We start from the raw sequence: 26,654 nt of genomic DNA on the forward strand, positions 1-26,654 counted from the left end.
GTGTGTGTGTGTGTGCGTGCGTGCGCGCGTGCGTGCGTGCGTGCGTGCGTGCCCGTGCGCGCTAATGTGAGATCATTGTTTACGTAAAAGCGTGAGTTAGGATATTACACGTGCAGTAATTGTTCTTGACGAGTTTCCAGAAGTATTGAGATATTATAACGAATGATTGTATATTCATATTTGGCGGGGAGTTCTGGTCCCAGATAGCAGCTGCTGATGCTGATGTTATGGCAAAGACAGAGAGGGATGTTGATGCTGGAAATCTCTCGTGGCGGGAAAGTGATTAGACTTATCATTAGAACCAAACCTGTATAGAAATAGAAGATTAGTTTAAATTTGTTTTAACATTGCTTTTTCAACATGTTCCTGTCACAGAATAGAGATGTGTTATATTTTGAATGCTGATCGTTCCACTAATAAGATACAGTGAAGGTGAATGAGGTGTGTGATTTTTTTAGCCTTTAGTAACCTAGACAACTTTAAGTAATACAAAATTATAAAAAAAACGAAATGAAATATTCTAAATAAAATACATTACGTAAGAAATAATTGACGATGGACTGTTGAATTATACGAAAATAATGCACACAAGGTGGCAATGAGGCACAACATGAAGAAGAGTTACATCGCAGATGTGCATTATTATTAAATAATTTTAAAAAGGAGGCAATTATTCCTCTTATACCACAAACATTATTCTGGTGGTTATTTTAAGACATTTCACAGTACAGGTGTGTGCGGTTATAGAAAAATAATCAACACCCGTGAAACATTTTTCAACCAATCAGAATAAAGCATTCAACAGACCCGTGGTTTAAATGAAAAATAATACATCCAAAGCCCTATTCAGACAGTAATTGTTTCTCATGAGTATGTGTCCTTCGGGATAAAACTCAGGCATTCGAATAACCGTTTTATCTTCATTCCGTACACGCTGACAGGCAGCTGCTTTTATAAACGGCTTGTGCTTGTTTGTCTCCATGCTCAGTCTGGAAACAGTTAAATGTTTCTAATAAAAGTGCATTCTGGTCACGGTATGTATATCAAATGCATATGGTCAAATAGTTCAATTAATGCTGCTGTCAAATAAGGCTCATGTTTTTGTTAATTACGGCAAGTTACATCCAATATTATCGTTGCAACCGCTTGCTTTATCTTAGCTGCGTCACCTTAGCAGCTCCACTCCATCCAGCTGGCTCGCTGACGCTCGGCAATTGTTCGTTGAAGAGACACTGATGTTTTAAGGATAAAACCGCTTCATGCAGTGTTTTTAACGATTTAATGACCTCGGCTGAATTGTCAGGCACTGATAATAACTTAAACGAGGGGTTGTTCTAGTTCACGTTAATGCTACATATTTGCCATGCTATACATAAATGCTTTAATATCATTAATATAATATCGATAACGCGGTCTGTACGCCTTTCAGCGCTGTAACACCGGCAACGGTAAATGGCAGTGAGCCCAGCTTTTATTTTGAAAAGAGCTTATTGAGGGGGCGTGGCATCACTTTGAAGCAATACCCCTGATTGGCTGACTACACGCGTGGATCGTAGTGACAAACTCTGCGGAAAGATAGTGCCAAAAAGATCTGTAGACTTGTGCAGAAGGATTCGTGAATGCCCTGTGATCTGCAAACACAGATTCAACACTTGCATGCTGAACTTTGCACAGAATGTGTAAGAATGTCTTTTTACAATGGTTGGAAAATACAAGTTAGACTGTGTTTGTTTGCAAATTGTGAGGAGCGCATTTGTAGATTTTTTTAATGGAAAACAGCGAAACAGTTGTGCCAAAATTCTGAAAACAAATGCAACACAATCTACAAACAAATAATGACCCACATGCGCAGACAAATCACTTTGCATTCATTTAAATTCTGTTTGTCAAGTACAAGTCGATGATTTCTATTTGTGAATCATAAAGAGTTGGTTTGCGGATTTTAAATCTATTTATAAATCGCATTTTATATTTGTATGTCATGAAGAGTCTGTTCGTGGATTTTTATATATTTGTAGATCTCGTTTTACATTTGCGGATCATGAGGAGTTTGTTTGCAGATTTGGAACCTATTTGCAGATTTGTTTCGTGTTTACAAATTGTAGTCTCTTCATTTTCAACGATTATGGCATTATTTTGTCACCAAAGCGAAACAATAGTGTCAGAATTCTGAAAACAAATGTGACACAATCTACAAATAGAAAATGATATTCATCTGCAAAGAAGTCACTTTACATTCATTCAAATTCTGGTTTTCAAGTACAAGTCACTGATTTCTTTTTGTAAATCATGCTTTATATTTGTGGATCACAAAGACGATTCGTAGATCTTGTTTTACATTTGCGGATCACGAGGACTGTGTTTGTGGATTTTTAATCTATTTGTAGATTGCGTTTTGTGTTTACAAGTTGAAATATCTATTTGTGACTTTTACTCTGTCCATTTTCAATAATATTGGCATCATATTACCCCCATACGAATAAAGATAAATTTGCGTTGGATGTGAGTTCATAATTTTAAACGTGGAAATGCCCTGCACGTGAGGTTAGGCTACGTGATCATTCACATGACCAGGATACTTGATTATATGTATATGTTAATACTGTACAGTTAATACAGTAATACTGTCATGTAATTGAATACATTTTAAAACTGTATTTAGCACTTGTAACCAATAATAGACATTTTAATCATTTTCATGATTTTCTTCTTTTTTTTATTAACTCCCACTTGCTGTAGTGGAGCGATGATGCAACTTTGTTCCCATACTTCTCATTATTTCAGTTATGAAGATGTCAATGTTTAAAATGCACACAAAGAAGGACACTTCAATTTACAACAATAGCCTGATGACATGCTAAAAGAAGTGATTCAACCAGTTCTAAAAACAAGAAAAAAGAAATATATATCAGCCTAAAAAAAGATAAACTCTCCGGTTAATGTTTGCATACACGCACATAAACTGCATTCTGAATGACAGGGTCCCTATATGCAGAGCTCCTTTACCAGGGCTGCGTTCAGCGCCGACAAAACGTTGCACAACGTTTATTAAACAGAAACAGTGATGCATTGAACACCCTGTTGTGATGACGCAAGAGTTGCAACTACGGTAGAGGCCTTTACTTGTGTTCTTTTTTAAATGTTTCTGAAGCCTGACGAAATCGTTATAAATGTGTGTTTAATACTGTAAAATACCCTCAATATTACAATCACTGCACTTGCTGTCCAGAAGGAAAGAAAACATTACATCTTAAACCCATTGTGTGAGCTGTCTCTTTAGTACCGTGTGGTTTATTTACATGTTGCTGCTGATTGGACTGCAGTTCTGACACACCCACCAAACAAGAGAAAATATATCTCAAACCCTGTTGCACACCGGTGAACACCGTTTTCAGGAAACATGTCGTTCAACCCAGAGACCGTAGCAAAATGTTGCGCACCGTTTTGAACTTGAACGTGCACCAGATTTACACATTACAATAAGCAAACCCACATTAACTGGCATACCAATTCATAAATCCTCTGGTTCAGGGGTGCCCAATCCTGCTCCTGATCCATCGACTGTCCTGGAGAGTTCAGGTCCAACTCTAATCAAACACACCTGGAGGTTCCTTCACCTAATTTTGCACAACTTTGACACATGAATAAAAATTTCAGTACTTGGCAGATAGTATTATATACTTCAGTGCACATTTGTTTACCATGAACTGCAACATTTTCCATCACTAACCCTAATGATGGATGGCGCAGTGGATAAGACACATGCCTTTGATGTGAGAGACCTGGGTTTGAATCCACTGTGAGTGTGACACACCATTGTGTCCCTGAGCAGGACACTTAGCGCCTAGTTGCTCCAGAGGCGTGCGACCTCTGACATATACAGTATAGCAATTGTAAGTCGCTTTGGATAAAATAAGTAAAACAATTTATTCCAGCATATTAAAGGCCTAAACCTCCAAACTGAAAAATAGCTTTTTGTCTAGAGTGACCCCATAATATTGTCTCCATAATGTTGTTATAACTTAAAATAAGTCAACTTCATTTTATAAGTTGTAGCAATGAATCTCTTGTCAAGATAAATAATAGTAAGTTGAAATGACTTATAAATCTGAGTTGATTCAACAAAATAATTGAAGGCATTTTTTTGACAGTGTGACTCGCTAAAATATCACAGTTCCTACACATTTTCTACACGGTTCAGGACTTGTAGTACTTAAATTCAGTGTAACTGTAAAGTCAGCATTTATTTACAAACCACCATTACTGTTGTGTGAGCCTTGTGTTCGGGTTTACCACAAACTTAAAGGAGTCCAGTGCGCGTGAATCGCAGCGACCATCTGTCGGTTTAATGATATATCTGATTTCCTCTTGAATCTCTTTTACACAACACTTCAATTTCATGTAGGCTACGTTGCTACATACAATGTTTTTCATTTTCAGTCAGATTACAGTCGAGCAAATATCTCATGTAGCGCTCAGATGAGTTTGGTGTTTCTCAGCTCAAGGTGTCTAAAACATTTCAACAGGTTTGTGAAGAGGTTTCTTTTAGGAGTTTAGTAAATATTTTTTATATAAAATGAGTGCATCATATGATAACTCCACGAATAACAGTCTTGAATATTAGTTTGTGTGTGTGTGTGTGTGTGTGTGTGTGTGTGTGTCTGTGTGTGTGTGTCTTTACATTTTTCTTCATACTGACATGACATCCTGTAACGGAAGTGTGTGTGTGAACTACGTCACCTTTCCTTCTCACATTAACACACAAACACACACACACACAGTGTTCAACATCAGGAGGAATTTATCGCAGTAAAATGATTCACTCCAGTGAGTAAACAAACATTTACCAAACTATTGACTAATGGAAGATTTAACTTATTTTAGTATATCAGGTCTTTACAAATATTATACATAAAATGATGTCATTAATTATATTCATTAACAAAATAGACACAAACAGCACATGCGCAAAAAAAAACTTGATACATTGTTTAACTTACATTAACTAATAGGCAAGAATTTTTTTTAAAACATTGTTTATAGTTAAAGGCTTACTGATCTGATCAGATTTTTTTGGACAGTGGTCAAGGCTTTCCCGTATGATTTTTAAAAATATTTTTGAAACAGGCGGGGTTTTTTTCTCTTCTTTGAGTTTAAGATGTAAATGAAAAATAAACTTCCTGAAAAATAAGAAATGTCGGCTATTTATTCCTTGTGTTTCTAGTTGTGTGTCTTTTTGCTTGTTGGCATGTAGGCCACCCTTCCATCCTTATTTAAATATTAAACCACAAGTGTTAGTACATTCAGTTCCTTTATTTCACCTGAAACCATTTAATCATGACTTGATCACAGAAATCTAGAGCTAACGGTTAGTTTATGAAAGGGTTAACCCTAAACTTTACGTTGTTGTACATTGTGCTACGTAAATATAATGATGTTTTATACAGACAATAGACAGTCAATCTAATGTCTCTTTCAGAAAGTTGTGTAGCAGCCGGTCACTTCTCAGACTTATGCCCATGAAGATGAGTTACTGTACGCTGATTGAATGTGTAGAGAGGATAAAGACAGACATCTCTTAGACAATCTTATGAATTTAATCTTGTGTCTGATCTCGTCTAGATCAGTCCAGTCAGTCGATCTTCTGTTGTTGCTGCTGTGCTCTGCAGACCAGGTAAGATCCGGCCTGTTGTACATCAGTGAGACATGATTGAGCGAGTAATGAGCGCTATATTATTTCTCTCAGGAGCAGCACACGTGTGGATGTGAATAGCAGCAGATGTCAAGGATCCGTCTGTACGGTACTCGGTCCTTTCTTCATTTATTCCTTCTGAGTGTCTGTCTGCATTTGTGTTTTTATTTCACTTTTAAAAAATCTTTATTGTTATTGTTTTTACGTTAACAGTACATGTTTAATTTATAGGCAGCATATTTTCTTTCTGATTCTTGTTACTGTAATCTACAGAAGTGTATTATTTTGAAGGGCAGTTTCCTGGACAAGGTTTAACCCTTAGTAATATTAGAAGATTTAAGTCGTAAAAACATTAATACTGGTGCACATCTTTAGACAAAACAACAGCACTGATATATGTTAAGATATGTCAGCACAGCTCAAACATGCATTATAGTCTGGGACTAAAATTGAGCCCCATCCAGGTAACATCAGCTTTGTGTTTAATTGGCATCATGTATTAAATGAAAACATCGACCAGCTTTATTGCCTCTAGCAAACTACTTTTTTTGTCTTTTATTGTGTGATGAAATATGTTCTTGTCAATTTCACTTTCTGTTCAGTCTCAGTTGTCCCAGAAGAAGCTGCCTCTCTCCCCTCCTGATGATGATGAAGGCAATGGAATGATGAAGGTGGTAGCGATGTACGACTTCACTGCCACAGAGAGTTCAGACCTGACGCTTCGCCATGGAGAAGAGTATACCATACTTCATAAACAGGACCAGCTGTGGTGGAGAGCTGAAGACAAGCATGGGTGTGTGTGTGTGTGTGTGTGTGTGTGTGCGTGCATGCGCACAGCTCCAGAAATATCAATGTTTTGGAATCGAGGGAGCACACAAACTGTAATCAAAATCTACCTTTTGCACATACATTAATAGTCATTAAAGTAATTTCTCTTGGGTAAAATATGTGTCTTTTTTACAGAGAAAACAATGAATTTCCTCTAAATTAGAAGTATAGTCTAATTTAGAGATCAATGTGTCATGTATCCGTGCCCATATAGAGATCAGTGCAGTGAATTCAGCAAGCACATGACAATGAATCTGAGTTGTTCCTGTGTGTTTTTTGACAAGTTATTGATGTACTGCCATATTTAAAGTAATTAATAATAGATGATAAATGATTTGGTTGTTCAGTGTTCAACTGATAAAGAAAAGTGATATGAATCTAGGCTAGTAACATGGTAATGCCGCTAACCCTAACCTCCACCAAAACATTGACTGAACGTTGATCAGGTTGATAATGAGGTTACCAATTAAAATTTAACAATGCTTTAATTAGAAATAAAAAGTAATTCATACATAAACATTTTGACATATAGCCCCTTAAAAGCATCCAGGCTAAAGTCTCATAATCTAATAATAATCTCTCTTTCTTTCTCTCTCTCTCAGGAACAAGGGTTTCATTCCCAGTAACTATGTCACCGAGATCGGCACTATAGAGGCCAACAAGTGAGTACCATCTGTCATTCTCTTTAACCGTAGAAATGTAATTTCAAGTTAATTAAAGTTAATTAAAGTATGTTGTGTGTTTGTGTGTGTGTGTGTGTGATGCTGGTTCTCCTGGTTAGCTGGTACTGTAAGAACATCAACAGAGCTGAAGCAGAACATTTACTTAGACAAGAGGTGAAAATTACAACCAGACATCCACCCATGCATAAATGATTAACATCTTCATCATCATCATCATCTATGATGTTTTGTGTTCTGTATATGTGTGTGTGTGTGTGTGTGTGTGTGTGTGTGTGTTTAGGGGAAGGATGGAGGATTTATTGTCAGGAGCTCCAGTCAGCCCGGCAACTACACAGTATCTCTTTATTCACAGGGGTACAAATTTCTCTCCACAGAAATTATCATTCCATTTAATGATTGATTGATTGATTGATTAACCCATCAGTTTAGGTAAAGGGGAAGTTAAGCACTACCAGATAAAGAAGACAGACACAGGGTGCTTCTACCTGGCAGAAAGTTATCTATTCTGTTCGGTCCCAGAACTCATAAACTACCACAAACACAATTCAGCAGGTACTCGGATTAATTCTGCTTTTTATTTTGCTTCACGTCTCTCGTCTGGCCTCTTAAACAATGAAATGTGTCTGTGTGAGCAGGGCTGGTGGCACGACTGCGATATCCGGTTGGGCCGTTGGGAAAATGCCTCCCGGCAACAGCTGGATTTAGTCCAGGTCAGACAACCAGGCAAACGCATTGTAACTTTCAGCACTTTAAATGAACAGCAGCACCCTTTATATCATGTATGTGTCATTGTTGTGTGTAGATAAATGGGAGATCAGTCCGTCTGAACTGACCTTCATGAAAGAACTGGGCAGCGGTCAGTTTGGAGTGGTCAGACTGGGCAAATGGAGAGCGCAGCATAAAGTGGCCATCAAAACCATCAGAGAAGGAGCCATGAGTGAAGACGACTTTATAGAAGAGGCCAAGATCATGACGTAAGAAATGCACATAAAGTGAATGGAAAGTTTGTTGAGAAACTGGAAAATGAGGTTAGCGAGTGGGTGGGTGGGTGAGAAAGACCTTCTGCATGTGTGGCTTTGTGCGAAAGGAAAGCGCTTGACTTCCTGTGCAAAGAGTTTTACTCTTTATAAAGATACTTCGTGTGTAACCGGTCCTTCTAGATGAACCGGCGATGGGTCGAGTCGAGCGTCGACTCTTCAGATGAAGTTTTAACACAGCACACGCAGCTTTAGCTGATCTCACTGTAAATGCCATTAAGGAAATCTGCATGGGTTTATATTGTGAATGCCTTCAAAAACTAACATGAAATTCTCAAAATAATTAAGTATTGCTTTCATAAGAGTGATTTCCAGTCATTAAGCGGATAATGTTCAGAAAAATCTGGTGGCACCTATTCTGTATTTCAGTTGTGTATCTTCATTTACATTTGATCAGATTTCATGTGAAAGAAGACTGCTGTGAATGCTCTAATTTACCCCTAAATCTTAAAGGGATAGTTAAAATTCAAAAAATTAACATTCTGTTGTTACAAACCTGCGTAAATGTCTTTCTTCTGATGAATACAAAGATATTTTGAGGGATGTTTGTAACCAAACTGATTATGAGCCCATTTCACTTTCATAGTATTATTTTTTCCTCAAACAATCCTCAAAATATCTTCCTTCTTGTTCATCAAAACAGAGAAATCTGTTCGTAACAACATGAATGTCAGAAAATGATCATTCTAATTTTTGCATGAAGCGTTCCTTTAATGTAAATATTTATATTTTTTAAAACAATGCTGTATATGGCGTTATACCATCTCATGAGCTTTAAAACTAGAATAACTTCTGAGTAATGAACAGTTGTGTAACTGTGTGAGATACAGATCTATGTGTGTGTATTTGATTGTGCAGGCGAATGTGTCACCCTAAACTTGTTCAACTGTATGGTGTGTGTGTCACCCGGAGGCCCATCTGCATTGTGACCGAGTTCATGGAGAACGGCTGTTTGATTCACTGCCTGAGGCAGCACAGCAGAACCCTGGACAACATGACGCTGCTCTTCATGTGTCAGGACGTCTGTGAAGGGATGGAATACCTGGAAGAAAACAACTTCATACACAGAGACCTGGTCAGCCAATTCATTACTACAATGATTTTACACAATAATCTATAGTGCATCATGTTTGAAGCCCCTTAATCCAGAATGGTAACTTCTCGACCTTTTCATTTCACAGCCATGAAAATGAACCATTTATATCAGTAGCACATATAATGTACAATGATATACAAGGATCCAGGTTTAAATACACATTTAGTTTCTGGACATGTATGTCGCCTGTGAATTCAGTTAATGTTCAGTATAAATTCAGTTTTGTGCTCTGAAATGCATTGAATCGATGTCATCGCCGAATCTTTGACGCAGATTTAGGTAAAACCAAACATGTGTTTTGTTTGTCGTCTTCAGGCCGCACGTAACTGTCTGGTGAACGAGAGGAGTGTTGTAAAAGTGTGTGACTTTGGCATGACCAGGTCAGAGTTTTCATCTAACACCTTCCGATGTGTCGTTTTAAAAGTGAAAAGAACCTTCTCTTGAGATGTGTACGTATTGTCCTGCAGATACGTGTCGGACAATCAGTACACCAGCTCAACGGGCTCCAGATTCCCCGTGAAATGGTCTCCACCTGAAGTTCTTCATTTCAACAAGTTCAGCAACAAGTCAGACGTCTGGTCATTTGGTGAGGTCACGTGTCAGTCTGTGTATGTGTAAACTTTGGCCCGTTGCTAAAAGTAATAGATGTGGTCTTATAAAGAAGTCCAAGACAGAGCGCATTATACCGACCTTTATGCTGACTGAAGAACTCTGTTAATGCAAACTTTATAAATCCACTATTTTTAATTTCCCTTTCATCTATCCTGTCCATTTCTTAGTATTTGTATTTTAATGCTTGTTCTTCATGTTATCGTGTAAGAGTAATGTGTGTGTTTGTGTACAGGTGTGCTGATGTGGGAAGTCTTCTCAGAGGGTAAGGTTCCCTTTGAAAACCGCTCGAATGTTGAGGTGGTGGAGGAAGTGACTCAGGGTGGACGTCTCTACAGACCTCACAGAGCATCTGGACCCATCTACAACATCATGTACAAATGCTGGCATGAGGTTCAAGTCAAGTTTAACTTACATTTCATAGTTAAAAGGGTCATGATTACATAATATAAAATGTTTACTGACACGTTGGGGTGCACGTCCTTCAAGACTTCTCACAGTAAGTCACAATGGATTGGCAAATACTATTGCATGGTGGTGACAGTTAGACACAAAAAAATACTGCCGACAAAGACACAGTAAGGTGAAGTAAATGTCGAAGAGAAGTTGACAAGGTTGCCAGATTGAAATTTCTACACTCGAAAAAATATTGAGTTAGGGTTAACCCTTGGTTGGGTAAATATTGGACAGAACCAACTATGTTGTGTTGTTGTTACCTAACAACTGGGTTGAAACAACCCTGCATAGGGTTATAACCCAATGGTTAGTTCTGTCCAAAATTTACCCAACTCAATATTTTTGTAGTGTAATAATGTTTGAAGAAAGTAGAAGATGGGAATTTTTGAAGTAAGAAACTTACAGTATCTTTTCAATGCAGTGATGTCTTTCATGTCCAAAAATGAAAGCAAAGTTGATTCATGATGCCATTATCCCAGTCTCATAAGCATTGTGTTCATATTTCTCAATTGGTCAAGCACCGCATTAGCAAATGCAAAGGTCATGAGTTTGATTCCAAGGGTACACACACTGATAAAAAATGTATAGCTTGAATGCAAGTCGCTTTGAAGAAAAGTCTCTGTCAATTGCACGAATGTAAATGTAAGCTTTGTTGTCTGCAGCACGTGTGTTTGTGTGTGTTTCCAGAGACCTCATGGACGGCCATCTTTTTCTGAGCTCCTTCAAGACATCAGACAGATCACAGAGGATACAGACATACAGACTCTCAGAGACTGATGAGGACGTCTGTCATCAATCATCAGACTTTCAAAAACACCTTATCATAATTCACATTACTGATTCAAAATTGACGTTTAGACGTTAAAACATCATCAGTAAGTGCCGGAAAAGACAGAATGTGCTGAGAGCATTCGCGCATGAAGAAAAATTTAAGCCACGAAAGATCTGAGTATACAGATTGTCTTTAGATTTAACTGGTTGTATTTTTGTTTTTATGAATGTATACCTAAAGATGGTTTTTGAATGCATGGCATTTTTTTGTCCATAACCTCAGAAATCGGTTATATATATGTGTGTGTGTGTGTGTGTGTGTGTGTGTGTGTGTGTGTGTAAATATAAAAAGGCAACATTTGATGCTCATTGGCTAATTTTTATTTAAAAAACTCCACTACCTTATAGTAGTTTTTATATTTTTTTCAATCTGACATTCATATTTTTATTAAATTAATTGAAACTTTTGTATTGGTGTTGAATTATTTGTACTGTGAGCTGTTTATATTTCATTATATTTCAACAGAAAATAATTTTTATTACCACTAGTCTTAGATTTATACATCCCAATATCTCCTAAGTAGCCTTCCAGTAATGAACAGTTGACCCTCCTTATACTGTAAACATCTTCATGTAGATGAATTTCTTGGTGTTTGCATGCACTCAGAGAAAAGTTCTGCTTGACGTGATTTTTTCGCGCCCCGACAGAAAGTCGCCCCGCCTCGTACGTCACAAGCGCTTGGGCCACTGATCTATATAAATGACTGGATTGCGTATGACGTCACACTTGTGAAGCCACCGCGCCGCCATGTTGGTATACCCAAACGTTCTATTAAATCAATGGACGTTATCAGATTTTAATGATAAAACATCACTTTACTCGTCTTCGTTTTTATATGTGAACTTACCCTGTACATTATTACAACACAAACGTCCAAAGCATGTAAATAGTTATTTACTGAAAGTTGTACATTTTGCGTTTTAATCAGTTATTATAAATTCATCTTTATTACAGTATCAGATCAGCAGACAGACCGCAGCATATTTAGTATTAATGACAATAAACGTGCTCATTCTGAAATCTATATAAATAATCATGCTTTGTACCGTATGTTCATGCAATAATTTGCTAGTTTTGTAATTATGTTATCTAAACTTATTTAAAGAAATAACGCTGACCGTCACAGTGTAGCTGAATGTCAAAAAAAAAAAAAAAAAACTTTATTTATACCCGTGTCATTAACAAATGCAACAGACACACTCACCTTAACGGTTTTTTATAAATCCATTATCCTGCCCGATTAAAACATAAACATTGCAAATAACACCAGAATTAACAAATAATTAACGTACACATATCCTAAAAAATTAACCTTGTGTAACTGATACGCTGTAAAGGGGGTAAATTTTAATCATGATTTTGAATGGAAGTCAATGGCGCTCTCTGCCGGTTGGGTATACCAAGATGGCGGCTCGAACTCTGCGCTGGCTTCACGTCACGCAGTTACGTCAAGCGTTCTATGCGCAATCCAGTCATTTATATAGATCAGTGGCTTGGGCCCACGTACGTGCGCGTGCATTGTGAGGACAGTGGACGCGCACGCGTCTGAATGTGCGGTTCGGTTCGGTTGGGTTGTTCTTGGTCGCTTTTAGCGGATCAATAAAGAGTTGAGCGCTTATCGCTTGCTTGGGAGTGCGCGTGCGAAGTGACATCGCTGCGTGTATTGAGAGTTTCTGTCACATTCGGTGAGTTTATTTCACCGCCGTTAGCACGAAGCTAAAGCTAAAGTACGCGCGAGTGAGCGCTATTGTCTATGTGCTGGGCGCACGTGCACAACACGCAGCTCAGGTCTATCATTTGAATACATTTTCATCGATTAACTTTGTACATCTGCCACTCATCACTGTTTGTTTCTTTATTACTCCACCCTTTCATCTGCCCGTCTGTCTGTCCGTCCGTCCGTCCGTCCGTCATCTATCACTCCACCCACCCACTTGTCTGTCCGTCATCTGTCACTTTGTCCACCTGTCTGTCTGTTGATCCATTTATATGTCTTTCAGATGGATCTATGTGAGAAATGATTATTTCATGATGAATGTTCTCATGTTTCGTTGTGTCAGTGTGTGTTTGTTTGTGTGTGTGAAAGTGTGTGTTTGTGTGTGTGAATAAAGAGATGGTGATGGAGAAGCCCAGTCCTCTACTCGTAGGACGCGAGTTTGTGAGGCAGTACTACACACTTCTCAACAAAGCACCTGATTACCTGCACAGGTGAGTTTCATAGTTTCTCTGTCTTGTGTGTGTGTGTGTGTGTGTGTTTGTGTGTTGGTCAGGTTTAACATGGCTGTGTATTTGTGTTGGTCAGGTTTTATGGGAGAAACTCTTCATATGTTCATGGAGGTGTAGACGGCAGTGGAAAGCCAGAGGATGCGGTTTATGGTCAGGCAGTAAGGGTTCTCTGTTTCTACACTCGTGGCTGTTTGTGACGTTTATCTGCTAATTTCATTTTAATCACGAGTCATTAAGGTTGCTTGGGTTCTGCATGTCTGCAGGAAATCCATAAGAAAGTGATGTCGCTGCAGTTCAGCGAGTGTCACACCAAGATACGACATGTGGATGCCCACGCGACTCTCGGGGAAGGTGTCGTGGTCCAAGTGATGGGTGAGCTGTCCAACAGCGGGCGTCCCATGAGGAGGTTTATGCAGACATTTGTGCTCGCTCCCGAGGTGAGAACACACTTTATCAGGAATAGACACTTCTTATATCTAGGGGTGCACCGAAATATTGGCCGATGATGCTTCTCAAGGAATTACGGTGAAATGTGGCTACATCCAAAAGCCAGAGGGCGCTCTCGTGCAGAAACTCAATATGAGCTGCAGATGAAGGACCATACACACGCAGCTATGACAGGAAATGTCTTAAGGATATATTTATATTGCTGTTCTTCAAACATTTTCAGGTATTTTCATGAGTGTTGCTTTTTCAAATGCGTGTTATCAACGACTCAAACTAACAGTGATTTCAGATTGATAAGGACTTACTGATCAAATCCATAGTACATGAAATGGCTTTGAATAATATTGCCTGTGCGATTCAGAATAGTTATCCCCACGTATTATCAGTGCATACCGGCATTTATCGGTGCACCCCTACTTATATCTGATGCTTCCTTATTCCAGTCGTACATTTTTTATTTGATTTAATGTGTTGTCGCATTGCAGAAGTACAATGAGTATTATGTCGATCTTGATTGTATCTGGAAGAATAAAGGGTTTGACATTAGTACGGTTTGGTTCACATCATCACTCATTATCTGATGGGTTTATAGATTTTCTTTGTGTTTGTTTGTTTGTTTGTGTGTTAGGGTTCAGCTGTCAATAAGTTCTATGTGCACAATGACATCTTTCGCTACGAGGAGGAAGTGTTTGGAGACTCTGAGGCTGAACTGGCAGGTAAAACTATAAAATAGTTTTAGGGTTAGGGTTATCTTGTCAACTGATTGATTTATACAGGATTTTAGTCACTGATGATAAACACAACATTCACACATGGCACATGAAAAATATTTATCATGCATATACGTAAACGTTTAGCACCGAATTTAGTTACAATCAGAAATGTATGAATTTACTAAACTGCCACTATCTCTAAGTCTCAGACAGTGATTTTGATGCTTAGTTCAGAAATGATTTTGTTTTTAAATTGAAGATTTACTTTAGTTGTAGTAGTAGTAGTAGTAGGACTTTGTGTGTACATACAATGTTTGTCGGTCCATTGCAAGCTACTACTGAGACAACTACACAAACCTGTTAAACAGAACATGGGTGTTGCTCTTTAGACCCATCCTCTTCTTCAGTGCTCTCCAGCGGGATCATTTTTGTTTCGTGCTTTATAAGCCATTTTCAACGTTGGTATTGCTGCCTTCACCAGAGTGTGGTGTCTATACACCCGCTGGCCAAAGGTCATCACCCAGAAACGTCCCGAACACCCATGAGAAACTTACAGGGGACGCTAACACCACCCTATGCTTATAGATATCTCTCTCTCTCTCTCTCTCTCTCTCTCTCTCGCTCTTTTTTATATATATCATTCAAAGTATATTTAAATTAGATGAATATTTTTTACCCAATCAACACACACATCTCTGCTACAAATCAACACTTAAAGTTTGTTTGTGTGATCTACCGTTATCGTACAATTACACCAAAAGTGAGAGGAGTGCAAACGTTACCCCATAGGTGGGGTTCATGTAACAAACAGAGGGTTTGTTGTAACACCTGATAGATAAATTTACATTAAACACAAATAATTCAATCAAATTCTGTCTATATACTAAAGGTGAATATTGTTTATATATCTGACTATAATAGATAGATATCCACACATTCATTCATCCATCATCCTTCATCAAAACATCATTGTATTATACAGCAATGATTTCCCCTGATATTGTTTTAAAAGTTATCATTTTAATGAATTATATTTACATAGTTTTCATTTTATTATCATTGTATACCTGAGGCTTCATTATAACACTGTGTGACAACCAACCCCACTGTGTAAAAATGTTTTTTTTTTTAAACACAATCCCAAAAAGGTTTCTTGCTTGAACCGTGTGTTTCACAGATGGAAGTGCTACAATAAACACTCACATAGGCGCTGATCCTGTGGGTGCTCCGGCGCTCGACTCGAACACCAACCGAAATGGTCAAGCTCATAGTCTCAATTACTTAATATTTGCTTCACATTTTGCATCTAAAACCATGCGGAAAACGTAACCGCGCTGCTTTCTTTCATTCTCTTCAAAGCGTTGGAGGACTGCAGAGCGTCTGCCGTTGACTTTATTGATACATATTAATTCACTTTACATTTAAAATATTTTGACAGTGATTAATAAACACAAATGGAATTGCTTAGGTATTGTGCATTATTTTTTATATTTCTTTATTATATGGAATTGGAACCGGGAATCGTTAGGCAGAACTGGAACCGAAATCGGGACTGGAATATTTTTTATGGTACCCAACCCTACTCGTGACTAATTGTTAGGCTGCTCTAATTGGAAGAGATTATTTTTATAGGGTTTAGTAGGTTTAAGTAGTTCAGTAAGTTAAGTTCTACAGGAAAGTCTTACAGGAGATTTGATTGCTCTGTGTTAATTATTCACCTTAATATTATTATTGCCAATTAATAGATTTTACATTGAAGTTTTGAATGTTTTATAACTTTTTGTGAAGCAGCTGCATAGTAAATTCTAAACATCCAAAACTAAATAATATAATCAAATAACAAATAATTATGTGAGTTATGTTGTTAGTAATATAATGATTGGCTAAAGGAAACATCCAAATTTAAAATCTCTGTTTCACCGCTGAATTTCATGTGCAAACATAACGGCGAAATGCACAGAAATGAGCAAAAATGGACAGCTGTAAATGTGCAGCCCTATCGGTAGGTTTTAAAAGTAACCACCGTACACGTCGCTAATGGACCGCCTATTCCTGTTCACTGTCATCCTATAAACTCTTCATCTAATGAATGTTTGCCTTACCAGGGTAAATAATCAGTGTGCTGCATGTTTCCAGATGTGATGTGTAGCGTTTTAATGCACACATGTACATTTCTGTTCAGAGTCCGAGGAAGAGGATGTCGAAGAAGAACAAGCAGAGACCCGTGCCTCGCCTGAACCCAACCAGGACCGGCCCACCAGCACCACCTACTATGAGCCGCCACCTGTCAGGTATCAACACTCCTGAGCAGCTAGAAATCACAAGACACAGCTGATGACGAGATCATGATTTCCCTTACAACCAGACACCAAATCGCTTTGAAACATTAACTCTTCTTCATGAACTCCTCTTGAATCACTGCAACAGTTCCTCTTAGCATTGTAACTAAAACAAACTCTATAATGAGTCGATGTTGGAACAGATTGACATCATCAGCTCTAAAAGCAGCTCAGTCTACGAGTCGTCTACGTTTATAATGTCTATGGGGCGGTGGATCACACTGTCGTTTATCTTTTACAGTAATGGTGTTGAGGAGCAGCAGGAAGAGGCGGTGCCAGAGGCAGAGCCAGAATCCCAGTCTGAAGCGCAGGCCAGTCAGGCACCAGAGGAGGAGCTCAACCAGGAAGCAGAACTGCATGTGACTGAGGCAGAGCCTGAGGATGATGAGAAACCTTTTGAGGAGGAGAAACGCTCCACCCCGGTCCCCACCCCGACTCCGCCCCCTCAGACCCCAGAACCTCCCAAGGTAAATGAAGGCCATTGGTCTTGGGCTTGTATTGATGATGACAAATGAGTTTTGAAATCCATGACTGACCTCCAGCATGAGTGGTTGTAGGGGTGGGCAGAAATGGCTCATTTTATTTCACATCAACAATATATTTTACATTGTATTTCAGCTTTGTTTATATTGTTTTTGGAATAAAGAAATGGATCTTTCAGTTTTACCTAAATGCTCACCTCAGTTTTAAAATATGGGCAATTAAAGTTTGAAAACGATAACAGGGATATAGTATACTTAAAAATGAAATGCCATTTACTTTAGGGATGCACCGATACCACTTTTTCCAATCCGATTCCGATACCAGAATTCTGAGTATCGGCCCATACCTGCCGATCCGATTTTGTTTGATTTATAAGCTTCACATTAAAATGTCCCCACAAGGTCACAAAAACACTGGTATTCCTATCTTTGTGGGGACAATTGTTTCCCACAATTTGATAATTACCAGGTACACACACACACACACACACACCCCATATCATCTATGTTTTTGAATGAAAGTATCCCCTTAGGGCAAACAGTTCAAACTCAATGTATGTTTTAATCATCGCTATGAATCTGATCTCTGTCAAAGTACTTTACAAAAACACAATCATCTCAGTTTTTTCTTAAAATGTGGTATTTTTAAAGAAACCTACCCATATTTGAGAGGTGATAAAAAAGAAAAAACATGAAGGTAGGATGAACGTGTTTTTTGTTTGAAAGCAGAGGAGAGGATCTGTTCTTTCATTTAATATATTGTATTGTAACGTTTTCCGGAAGGCATTAAACTTTTATTAAAATGCTGGTGCTTGCGGGCAACTTTTTGGAAAAGAGTTTATTTGACTATATGTTTAAAAGTCAGTGAAAAACTAGTATAATTTTATTAAATTAATTATAACATATATTAATAAAGAAGTTTGCAATAACACTACTCTATATTCTTTATATATATATATAAAACAGTTGCTTCAAGTGTTTGTGATGTGATTGACAGGCATTCTCGTGGGCTTCAGTGACCAGTAAAAATCTTCCTCCAGCCGGGACTTCTGCGGTTTCTTCACACGTGATGAAGACTACGAGTGTTCAGGTTGAGTGCACAATTAATTTAATTTTTAACTCTTCATAAACCTTATTACAAACAAATGCGACCCTTGACTAGGACGGCACAATATATTGAACATTTATCATTGCCATATATATAATATCCATTAAATATTGCAGAAATCGCTAAAAAGATAGCAAAATTGCCCAGAAACTCACCTACAAACTTTGCTTTGTTAACTGTTCCTTGAGGATTTCCTATTCAAGTTTGGTTTATGTAAAAGCTTACAACTTATCACATTCAGTCAGAAAGGTCATAACAGCGGTAAGCCAGTAGAGAGCACTAAAACAAACCCTTTCATTAGTGAAATGCTCAGACTTTAAATGGGATTTTCTTAACATTTGAATCTCAAGCTTCAGATTTTAATATTATCCTATCCTAACAAACCTTAAGCTTTCCGTGGATGTATTTATTCAGCTTTTGGGTAATGTATACATCTTAATTAAAAAATAAAAGACCCTTATGACACAATGGTCACAAATGTGACGTGATATGATGCTAAACCGGCATGAATCTTTGTTATTAAAGCGTCTGCACATGTAATGTAGATAATTGTTGATTTGAAGGTAATTTTACCAGTAGATGCTCTTGTGTAACATTAACGCCGTCTGTCCATCTGTCTGTCTTAGCCACGGGTGGAGGTCAGACCGGACGCTCAGTCTTCTTTACCCAGAGATCAGAGGCGTGAGAGATCCGGCTTTCTTCCACGAGGCCCCCGACCTGGTACGATGGTTCGATCCTCACCGTTCATGCTGGTTGCAAGCGTTTTCGGGTCTTGTATGCCTGAGGGCTGACAGTGTTCTTTATGTTTATCAGATGGCAGTGGCTCCGAATCTCAAGGTGGAAAACAGCTTATGGGTTTTAAGGGTGAGTTAATAGTAACTCGTAGAGTTTATATTGTGATGATAGAGACAATCACTTTACTCAAACAACAAATAACCTATCATGCGCCTATCATGTGTGTGCGCTCACGTCGTCGGCAGGCCGCGGCGACTCGGACAGCGGTGATGTGGACGGCCGCAGATCTGTGCGTTATCCAGACAGTCAGCAGCTCTTCGTTGGAAATCTTCCTCATGACATCGATGAGGGCGAACTCAAGGACTTCTTCATGAGTGAGACTTGTCTTGACTTTTCATCCTGTCGATGAGTCTCTGTGTCTGTCTGACATTTGTTTGCTTTTCTTCAGCGTTTGGGAATGTGGTGGAGATGAGAATCAACACTAAAGGTGTCGGAGGAAAGCTGCCCAACTTTGGTTTTGTGGTGTTCGATGACTCTGAGCCGGTGCAAAGGATTCTGGGAGCCAAGGTTTGTGTCACTTGTACTGAGTTGATGGCATGTGGAGCTGTATTAATAACGTTCACATTTATTACTTGGGTAGAAGTATAGACATTAGTGTTTGAAAAGACATCTGTACAAGTTTCAACTCAAGCTTTTTACTAAAGTGAAAGTTTCAAAACTACTTAAAAGTATTAAAGTAAAAGTAATGCAAGGAAAAAATGCCATTTAGGACAAAAGCTTAGGCCGCGGCACAGGGTCCTATTGTGCACTACCCCACCTCCTTAAAAAAAAAATTTTTTTTCTAAAGTCCATAATAATTATGTATGGAATAATTGACGACGGGCCATTGAATTATAAGAAAATAACGCACACCAAGGTGGTAATGCGGCACGACGCGAAGTGGAGTGCCATTACACCGCAGGTCTGCATTATTTTCAAATAATTCAAAGGACCGGAGTCAATGCCTATTTTTAAGACATTTGACAAGTTAGGTGTACGGTTTACAGAAAAATAATCAACACCCATAGAACATTTCTCAGCCAATCAGAATGCAGCATTCAACAGACCCGTGGTATAAAGTGTTTTCTTAAAATGTTCATGTTAATAAGTTTGGGATGCACTAGGCTTCCCGTTTCAGCCACATATATGCCCATTAAGGCATTTAGGTACATTAATGAACTATATATGTGTACTACTGAGCATTAACATGTGATGGAGCCGAAAATATGATGACTGGTTGTCTGTAAGTATTGTAACGGTGCAAAAAGTTAAATTTCAGAGTCATGCCGTCAATAACCTTTATTGGAATGTAAATGTACATCCAGGCTTAGCTGCAGGAATCTGTGAGGGCAACTACTTCTCACCTACTTATCACAACATTGTCAAAACTTGTAAGAAATAAACTTTTTTGAGTAACGACACCAACACTGGCTATGTCCTCCTTGCTGGAGTTTTTGTCATGTGCAGGTGCGATGGATTACGTACAAACCAATAGGGTGTCAGAATGGTATACGTTTATACTTCTTATCCAACCACAATCAAGTTCAGTCTATTCGGATGGCGTGATTTATCTGGATTGTTTTTTTTTTTGAACGATCACAAGCCATAATGAAAATGAGCCAAAATGAAATGGGAGTAACGAGGCTATTTGTAAAATGTATGGATAATTGCGTGAAAATGTAAGAAGTAGAAGTAAAAAGTCTGCAAAAAATTATTTCTGCACTAAAGTATAGATACCTAAAATTTCTACTTCAGTAAGGTAATAAAAAAATGTTTGTACTTTTTTACTTGACACCTCCGGTATTAAGTATTTACAACATATTTTTTGACGATTTAAATCTCTAATTCAGTGGTAAGTTTGTCATCAGTCAGTGTTCACAAAAGATTTCATTGGCTTTTCATTTATTTCAGTTGTGAGATGCTTGGTTTTCGTTTCGGTTAGAGACCTCTCCTGCATTTAACCTTAATCCCATGACTAGTGACAACACAGACTGTAAGCCAACAACACGCTTTAAAGTGTTTCATGGTCTTAACCATCTTTTAATCTAAAGGCATATACTTCATTGCCCATAATAAGTTTTGAAGTCAAAAAAATGATATATTTTGGTGAATAATTAACATTAGTTACTTCATAACAAATAGGCTTTGTGAAATGGATGACATTGACTTAATGATGAAGAAAAAGCAGCCAATAAGAGAAAGAAGGGCATTTCAGTAAAAATGTCAAAATAAGTTTACATGTAAAGGTTATAGTGCATTTTAGGTGCTTTGTAAAATTTCACTTGAAAGTTGAATATCGCTTACTTTTTGTGATTAGTGTATTTTCACAGTGTTTGCTTGCATTTAACCGTTAAACACTGCATGGTCATAATTTGGTTAAAATGCTGCTTCTAAAAAAGAAACAATTCCTAAAGTGTTCAGATGAATATATTGAGTATAAGCATTGCTGTATGTGTACAGGCGCTGTCACAGTCTTTCTTTATACCGCAGCCCGTCATGTTTCGTGGAGAAGTGCGTCTCAATGTCGAGGAGAAGAAGACCAGAGCGGCCAGAGAGCGAGAAACCAGAGGAGCGCCTGACGGTCGCCGGGGCCCCGGAGGTCCTCGAGGCCCTACAGGAAACGGAATGGGTCGTGACAGAGATGCGCGTGGGCCTCCCTCGTCGAGAGGTGGGATGGGGGCTGGCAGAGGTGGCGGTCAGAGCGGAGAGAATCGATTTGCTGGGCCGCGTCGTTGAGGTGTCCACTGGTGGAGGCCGTTTGAACCACAATCTCTGATGGCAGAAGAAATGAACTCTTTTCTCTCTTTCACTATCTCTCTCTGTCTTTTTCTCTCTCTCTCTCGGACTGTGAATGACCATCAGAAGACTCGGTAGAACACGCACCTGCAGGAACATCATCTGCGCTACTGTTTTCTCCTTTATTCATTAGCTTTTTGTTGGTTTTTCGGAGAGGAACTCACGGGTGTGATCTTTTTCCTACAGAACAAACGTTGAATGTCTTAAGGGGCTTTCCTCATGAACTGATTTCTTGCACATTTTATAATGCACGAACATCAACCGCTTCATAAGCCAGTGCTCAGTGTACACTTATTTATTTTCCTAGTAAATAAAAACAGTGGTGTGCCTTAACTCAATTTTGACCCGGTCTGTCTTTAAGATCAGTGGATTCATAGACGCCTCGCATTAACTGATGTGATGCGTGTGGGCCGAGCGACAGTATTACAGATTCATGAACATTCTGCTCACGTGCGTCTGCTGAAGCTGGATTGGAGTTTCATTCATAAACGCAGTTGTTTTTCTTTTGTTTATCTCGGTTCTGGGTTGGAATTTCACTTTGATCAGCTTCAGCAGCATTTTTATTGGTTTTGTTTTCTTTTGTTTTTAGATTCAATAAACTACTGAAATCTGCTACAAAACTACACTGAATTTCCTGGTGGATTTTTTGTTAGGATCTTAATCTGTTAAAGGAATAGTCTACCCTTTTGCCATATTAAACTACGTTATTACCTCAACCTAGATGAATTAATACATACCTATCTTTTTTCAATGCGTGCACTGTACAGCGCGTTGTGAATGTGTTAGCATTTAGCCTAGCCCCATTCATTCCTATGGTACCAAAAAAAAATGTATTTTGTGGCACCATACTTACTGGTATAACTCCTCATGTAACAGTCTTTAAATAGAGAAAACACAGAAGTATTTGGTGGCTTCCCTGTTTGGTACCATAGGAATGAATGGGGCTAGGCTAAATGCTAACACATTCACGACGCGCTGTACAGTGCACGCATTGAAAAGAGATAGATATGTATTAATTCGTCTAAGTTGAGGTAATAACATAGTTTAATATGGCAAAAGAGTGGACTATTCCTTTAAGTTCTTATTGTTTGTGTCTGTGCTTAAAGTGAAAATGGACCTAACCCTACTAGCCTGCCACCGACTGGCGAGATCTGCAAGTAAAGACAGTCATAGGGGTGGTTTTCCCTGACAGGGCTTATCTTAGTCCCAGACTCGAATGCATGTTTAAGCTACTTTAATTTAAAAACAGCTTGTCTTGTTTCATTTTAACATATACAGTCAAGCTCAAAATGATTCATACCCTTTGTAAATATGACCAAAGAAGGCTGTGAAAATAAATCTGCATTGTTAATACTTTTGATCTTTAATTAAAAAAATCTACAAAAATCCAACCTTTTATTGGAGCATAATAATTTTAAAATGGGTAAAAATCTCATTATGAGAGAAATATTTTTCTCTAATGAACACTGCTCACAATGAATCATACACTTTTATTCAATCTTTTTGCAACCTCCTTTTCCCAGGAGAACAGCTCTGAGTCTTCACCTATAATGCCTGATGAGTTTGGAGAACACCTGACAAGAGTTTAGAGATCATTCCTTCAGGCAGAATCTCTCCAGATCCTTTAGATTCCAGCTCCAGGTTGGTGATTCTTCTCTTCAGTTCATCCCACTCATTTTCTTTAGGGTTCAGGTCAGAGGGACTGGGATTTTCATGGCAGAAGCTTCGTTTTGTGCTCAGTGACACATTTATGTGTTAGTTTTGATGTTTGTTTTGGATCATTGCCCTGAAGGTAGATCAAACCATGGTCCATTATATGATTTCTAACAGAGACAGTCAGGTTTTTATTTTTTATCTGTTGGTAAAAAAAGCTTTTTTTTTGCTTTATCTGACTATACAACATTTGAAAAGTCACTGACACTACTGGAACTTCAAATGGGATGGGTTATATGGTCAGATGAATAAAAAAATTGCTTTTTTTAGCAGCAAAAACTCAACATTAGTTTGGTGCACACAGTGGTTAAATGTACCCGGTGTGTAAAATGAAATATACTGCTGTATCTTTAATGTTGTGGGTCTATTTTTCTGCTGGAGGTCCTGGAGATCTTGATCAGATACATGGCATCATGGATTCTATGAAATACCAACAGATAAAAACTAAAAACCTGACTGTCTCTGTTAGAAATCATATAATGGACCATGGTTTGATCTACCTTCAGGGCAATGATCCAAAACAAACATCAAAACTAACACAAAAATGTGTCACTGAGCACAAAACGAAAATCCCAGTCCCTCTGACCTGAACCCTAAAGAAAATGAGTGGGATGAACTGAAGAGAAGAATCACCAACCTGGAGCTGGAATCTGAAGGATCTGGAGAGATTCTGCCTGAAGGAATGATCTCTAAACTCTTGTCAGGTGTTCTCCAAACTCATCAGGCATTATAGGTGAAGACTCAGAGCTGTTCTCCTGGGAAAAGGAGGTTGCAAGAAGATTGAATAAAAGCGTATGATTCATTGTGAGCAGTGTTCATTAGAGAAAAATATTTCTCTCATAATGAGATTTTCACCCATTTTAAAATTATTATGCTCCAGTAAAAGGTTGGATTTTTGTAGATTTTTTTAAATTAACAATTAACAATTCAGATTTATTTTCACAGCTTTCTTTGGTCGTATTTACAAAGGGTATGAATCATTTTGAGCTTGACTGTATCAGTGACGTTCTTTTGTCTTAAGGTGCACACCTGTAGTGTTTTTTGTAAGGTACGTTTGTAAAAACTTAAATGACCTAATAAAAATAAAGCCTAGTCCTGGATTAACCTAAACCCAGGGGCGTCGCTAGACCCCTTTTACTGGGGCACGTGCCCCAGTGTAAATCTTTTGTGCCCCTGTGTAAATCTCAAGTTTACATTTTAGCAGTTAACTAGTTTATTCCTTTACAAAGACAAAAACGGATGAATATGCAATGTAGTTACCCAATTCACGTTTGAAAAAGCGACGCAGCAGTCGCACTGACGCGTGCACGCCTCAATTCATGTCCGCGTCCGCGCACGGACATGAATGGGTGCGCGGACGCGGACATGAATTGAGGCGAGCACGCGACTGTTTTGCCGTGCGCAGCCGCATACAAAGTACACGCGATGACGAGACTAAAGTAAGTTTCTAAATAATAATGAAAAGTTTCTAAATAATAATGAAAATCTTATTTTCACCCGATCATTGACGCATGTGATGGACATCAGAAATGTTTTGTGCAAAGCAGGAAAAGGGAAGCAAAAATGAGAGATGATGAATTTAAGGGAGTAAAGACACATAACATCTAACCCTGTCAGGGCTTAAACATTAGAGGGAAAATCTCAGGAAAACCTCTGTCAATAGTCAATAAAATTGCATTGTTCACATACAAAAACTGTGTTATACTGTTCTGTATTTTCAGATATGAAATTAATATTTAGTTCACTAGCTCTAGGTCATTACGTAAATAGTTAGCAGTAACTAAGATAGATTTTTTAGTAGCAGTCATAAAATGAAAATATTCTTAAAAATAAAAAAATAAGTTATTAATCATTGTTATGTAAAATGCAAATGTGCATACATTTGTTTTTCTCTCCGGCCATTATTTCCAAACATTTTATGCCTTTAAACATGTTAATAATGTTGTATATATATATATGTATATATGAAGATGATACTTAAAATTTTTTAAATAAATGTTTGTCTTTCCCAGTACTTGTTGCAATGTTGGAATAGTGGATTAAGCAAAGGAAATTGTATCTTGCACACCGCAGGCTTTCAGGAAAAAGTAAAAAAATGGGGGGCCCGTGCCCCAGTAGAGCTTTATGTCTAGCAACGCCCCTGCCTAAACCCGCTGGTATACTGCCCCATGGTGTTTGATCTTTTTTTAATCACAGATGAAGGGATTAAGAAGTAATATTTGTAAAATAAGCAAATGTTTTGGCCCCCAAACACTTTATATTGAGTAGGTTGTTTGCTGGTTTATATTGTATGAAATTAAACCAAAAATAAGCATAGATTATTAAATAATAATAAATTGAGGTCTGTATTAATTTCACTTTTATTTGAATAAATGCCAAATTAAGATTACATTGAACAGAGTTTTTATTATTATAGAAACATGAATTCATGAGGACTTGCTATAAATTGTGAAATTAAAAAAACACTTCATCTGTATTTTTTAGAACTTAAAGCAACACCTCACTTATCGAGAAAGTTGAAAAGAATTGAAAATTCAAGTTAATTCAACTTAAAGGGGACTTTTAATGAAAATCCGACATTTTCCATATTTAAGTGCTATAATTGGGTCCCCAGTGCTTCTATCAACTAAGAAAATGTGAAAAAGATCATCCAGTAACCTGGTAAAAACCATTCCTTGCAAGCATGGGAAAAAATAGCTTATTGAAATTTGTCTCCCCTTGTGATGTCAGAAGGGGATCTTATAATAATACCGCCCATTAATCTACACTATCCAACCACTGCTTTGACATTTAGTGCAGAGATCAGCTCATTTGCATTTTAAA

At 38.0% G+C, this 26,654-nt stretch overlaps 2 protein-coding genes across 4 annotated transcripts; both read left to right on the forward strand.

Moving 5' to 3' along the window:
* The first annotated feature begins 4,766 nt into the window (after nt 1-4,766).
* On the forward strand, nt 4,767-11,614 carry txk (TXK tyrosine kinase). 2 transcript variants are annotated; one of them, XM_065275684.2, is made up of 15 exons: nt 4,767-4,827; nt 5,623-5,674; nt 5,747-5,801; nt 6,295-6,485; nt 7,123-7,182; nt 7,302-7,356; nt 7,484-7,557; nt 7,628-7,755; nt 7,839-7,913; nt 8,006-8,177; nt 9,099-9,315; nt 9,652-9,716; nt 9,804-9,922; nt 10,181-10,338; nt 11,089-11,614. In XM_065275684.2, the coding sequence occupies exons 1-15, from the start codon at nt 4,815-4,817 to the stop codon at nt 11,176-11,178; spliced, it is 1,524 nt and encodes a 507-aa protein (XP_065131756.1). In that variant the 5' UTR covers nt 4,767-4,814; the 3' UTR covers nt 11,179-11,614. The 2 variants fall into 2 exon arrangements, with proteins under 2 accessions (XP_065131756.1, XP_073669172.1); XM_073813071.1 differs by lacking the exon at nt 4,767-4,827 and having other exon boundaries at nt 5,647-5,674; nt 5,747-5,796; nt 11,089-11,613.
* A 1,116-nt stretch (nt 11,615-12,730) lies between these two features.
* On the forward strand, nt 12,731-22,741 carry g3bp2b (G3BP stress granule assembly factor 2b). Of its 2 annotated transcripts, none has more exons than XM_065275687.1 (13): nt 12,731-12,918; nt 13,234-13,441; nt 13,536-13,617; nt 13,723-13,896; nt 14,535-14,622; nt 16,802-16,910; nt 17,200-17,425; nt 18,438-18,530; nt 19,175-19,268; nt 19,362-19,412; nt 19,529-19,657; nt 19,732-19,850; nt 21,813-22,741. In XM_065275687.1, the coding sequence occupies exons 2-13, from the start codon at nt 13,347-13,349 to the stop codon at nt 22,056-22,058; spliced, it is 1,506 nt and encodes a 501-aa protein (XP_065131759.1). In that variant the 5' UTR covers nt 12,731-12,918; nt 13,234-13,346; the 3' UTR covers nt 22,059-22,741. The 2 variants fall into 2 exon arrangements, with proteins under 2 accessions (XP_065131759.1, XP_065131758.1); XM_065275686.1 differs by having other exon boundaries at nt 13,294-13,441.
* Nucleotides 22,742-26,654: the final 3,913 nt, after the last annotated feature.

This window comes from Paramisgurnus dabryanus, chromosome 21 (assembly GCF_030506205.2).
Source record: "Paramisgurnus dabryanus chromosome 21, PD_genome_1.1, whole genome shotgun sequence".
Taxonomy (NCBI): domain Eukaryota; kingdom Metazoa; phylum Chordata; class Actinopteri; order Cypriniformes; family Cobitidae; genus Paramisgurnus; species Paramisgurnus dabryanus.

What these genes read in the sequence shown, in the direction of transcription:
- g3bp2b (XM_065275687.1), top strand. Translation starts at nt 13,347, where the DNA reads ATGGTGATGGAGAAGCCCAGTCCTCTACTCGTAGGACGCGAGTTTGTG. An exon ending in GCACCTGATTACCTGCACAG is followed by an intron (nt 13,442 to 13,535) that starts GTGAGTTTCATA and finishes TGTGTTGGTCAG; the next exon opens with GTTTTATGGGAGAAACTCTT. An exon ending in AAAGGATTCTGGGAGCCAAG is followed by an intron (nt 19,851 to 21,812) that starts GTTTGTGTCACT and finishes TTTATACCGCAG; the next exon opens with CCCGTCATGTTTCGTGGAGA.
- txk (XM_065275684.2), top strand. An exon ending in TGCTGTGCTCTGCAGACCAG is followed by an intron (nt 5,675 to 5,746) that starts GTAAGATCCGGC and finishes TATTTCTCTCAG; the next exon opens with GAGCAGCACACGTGTGGATG. An exon ending in GTCAGACGTCTGGTCATTTG is followed by an intron (nt 9,923 to 10,180) that starts GTGAGGTCACGT and finishes GTTTGTGTACAG; the next exon opens with GTGTGCTGATGTGGGAAGTC.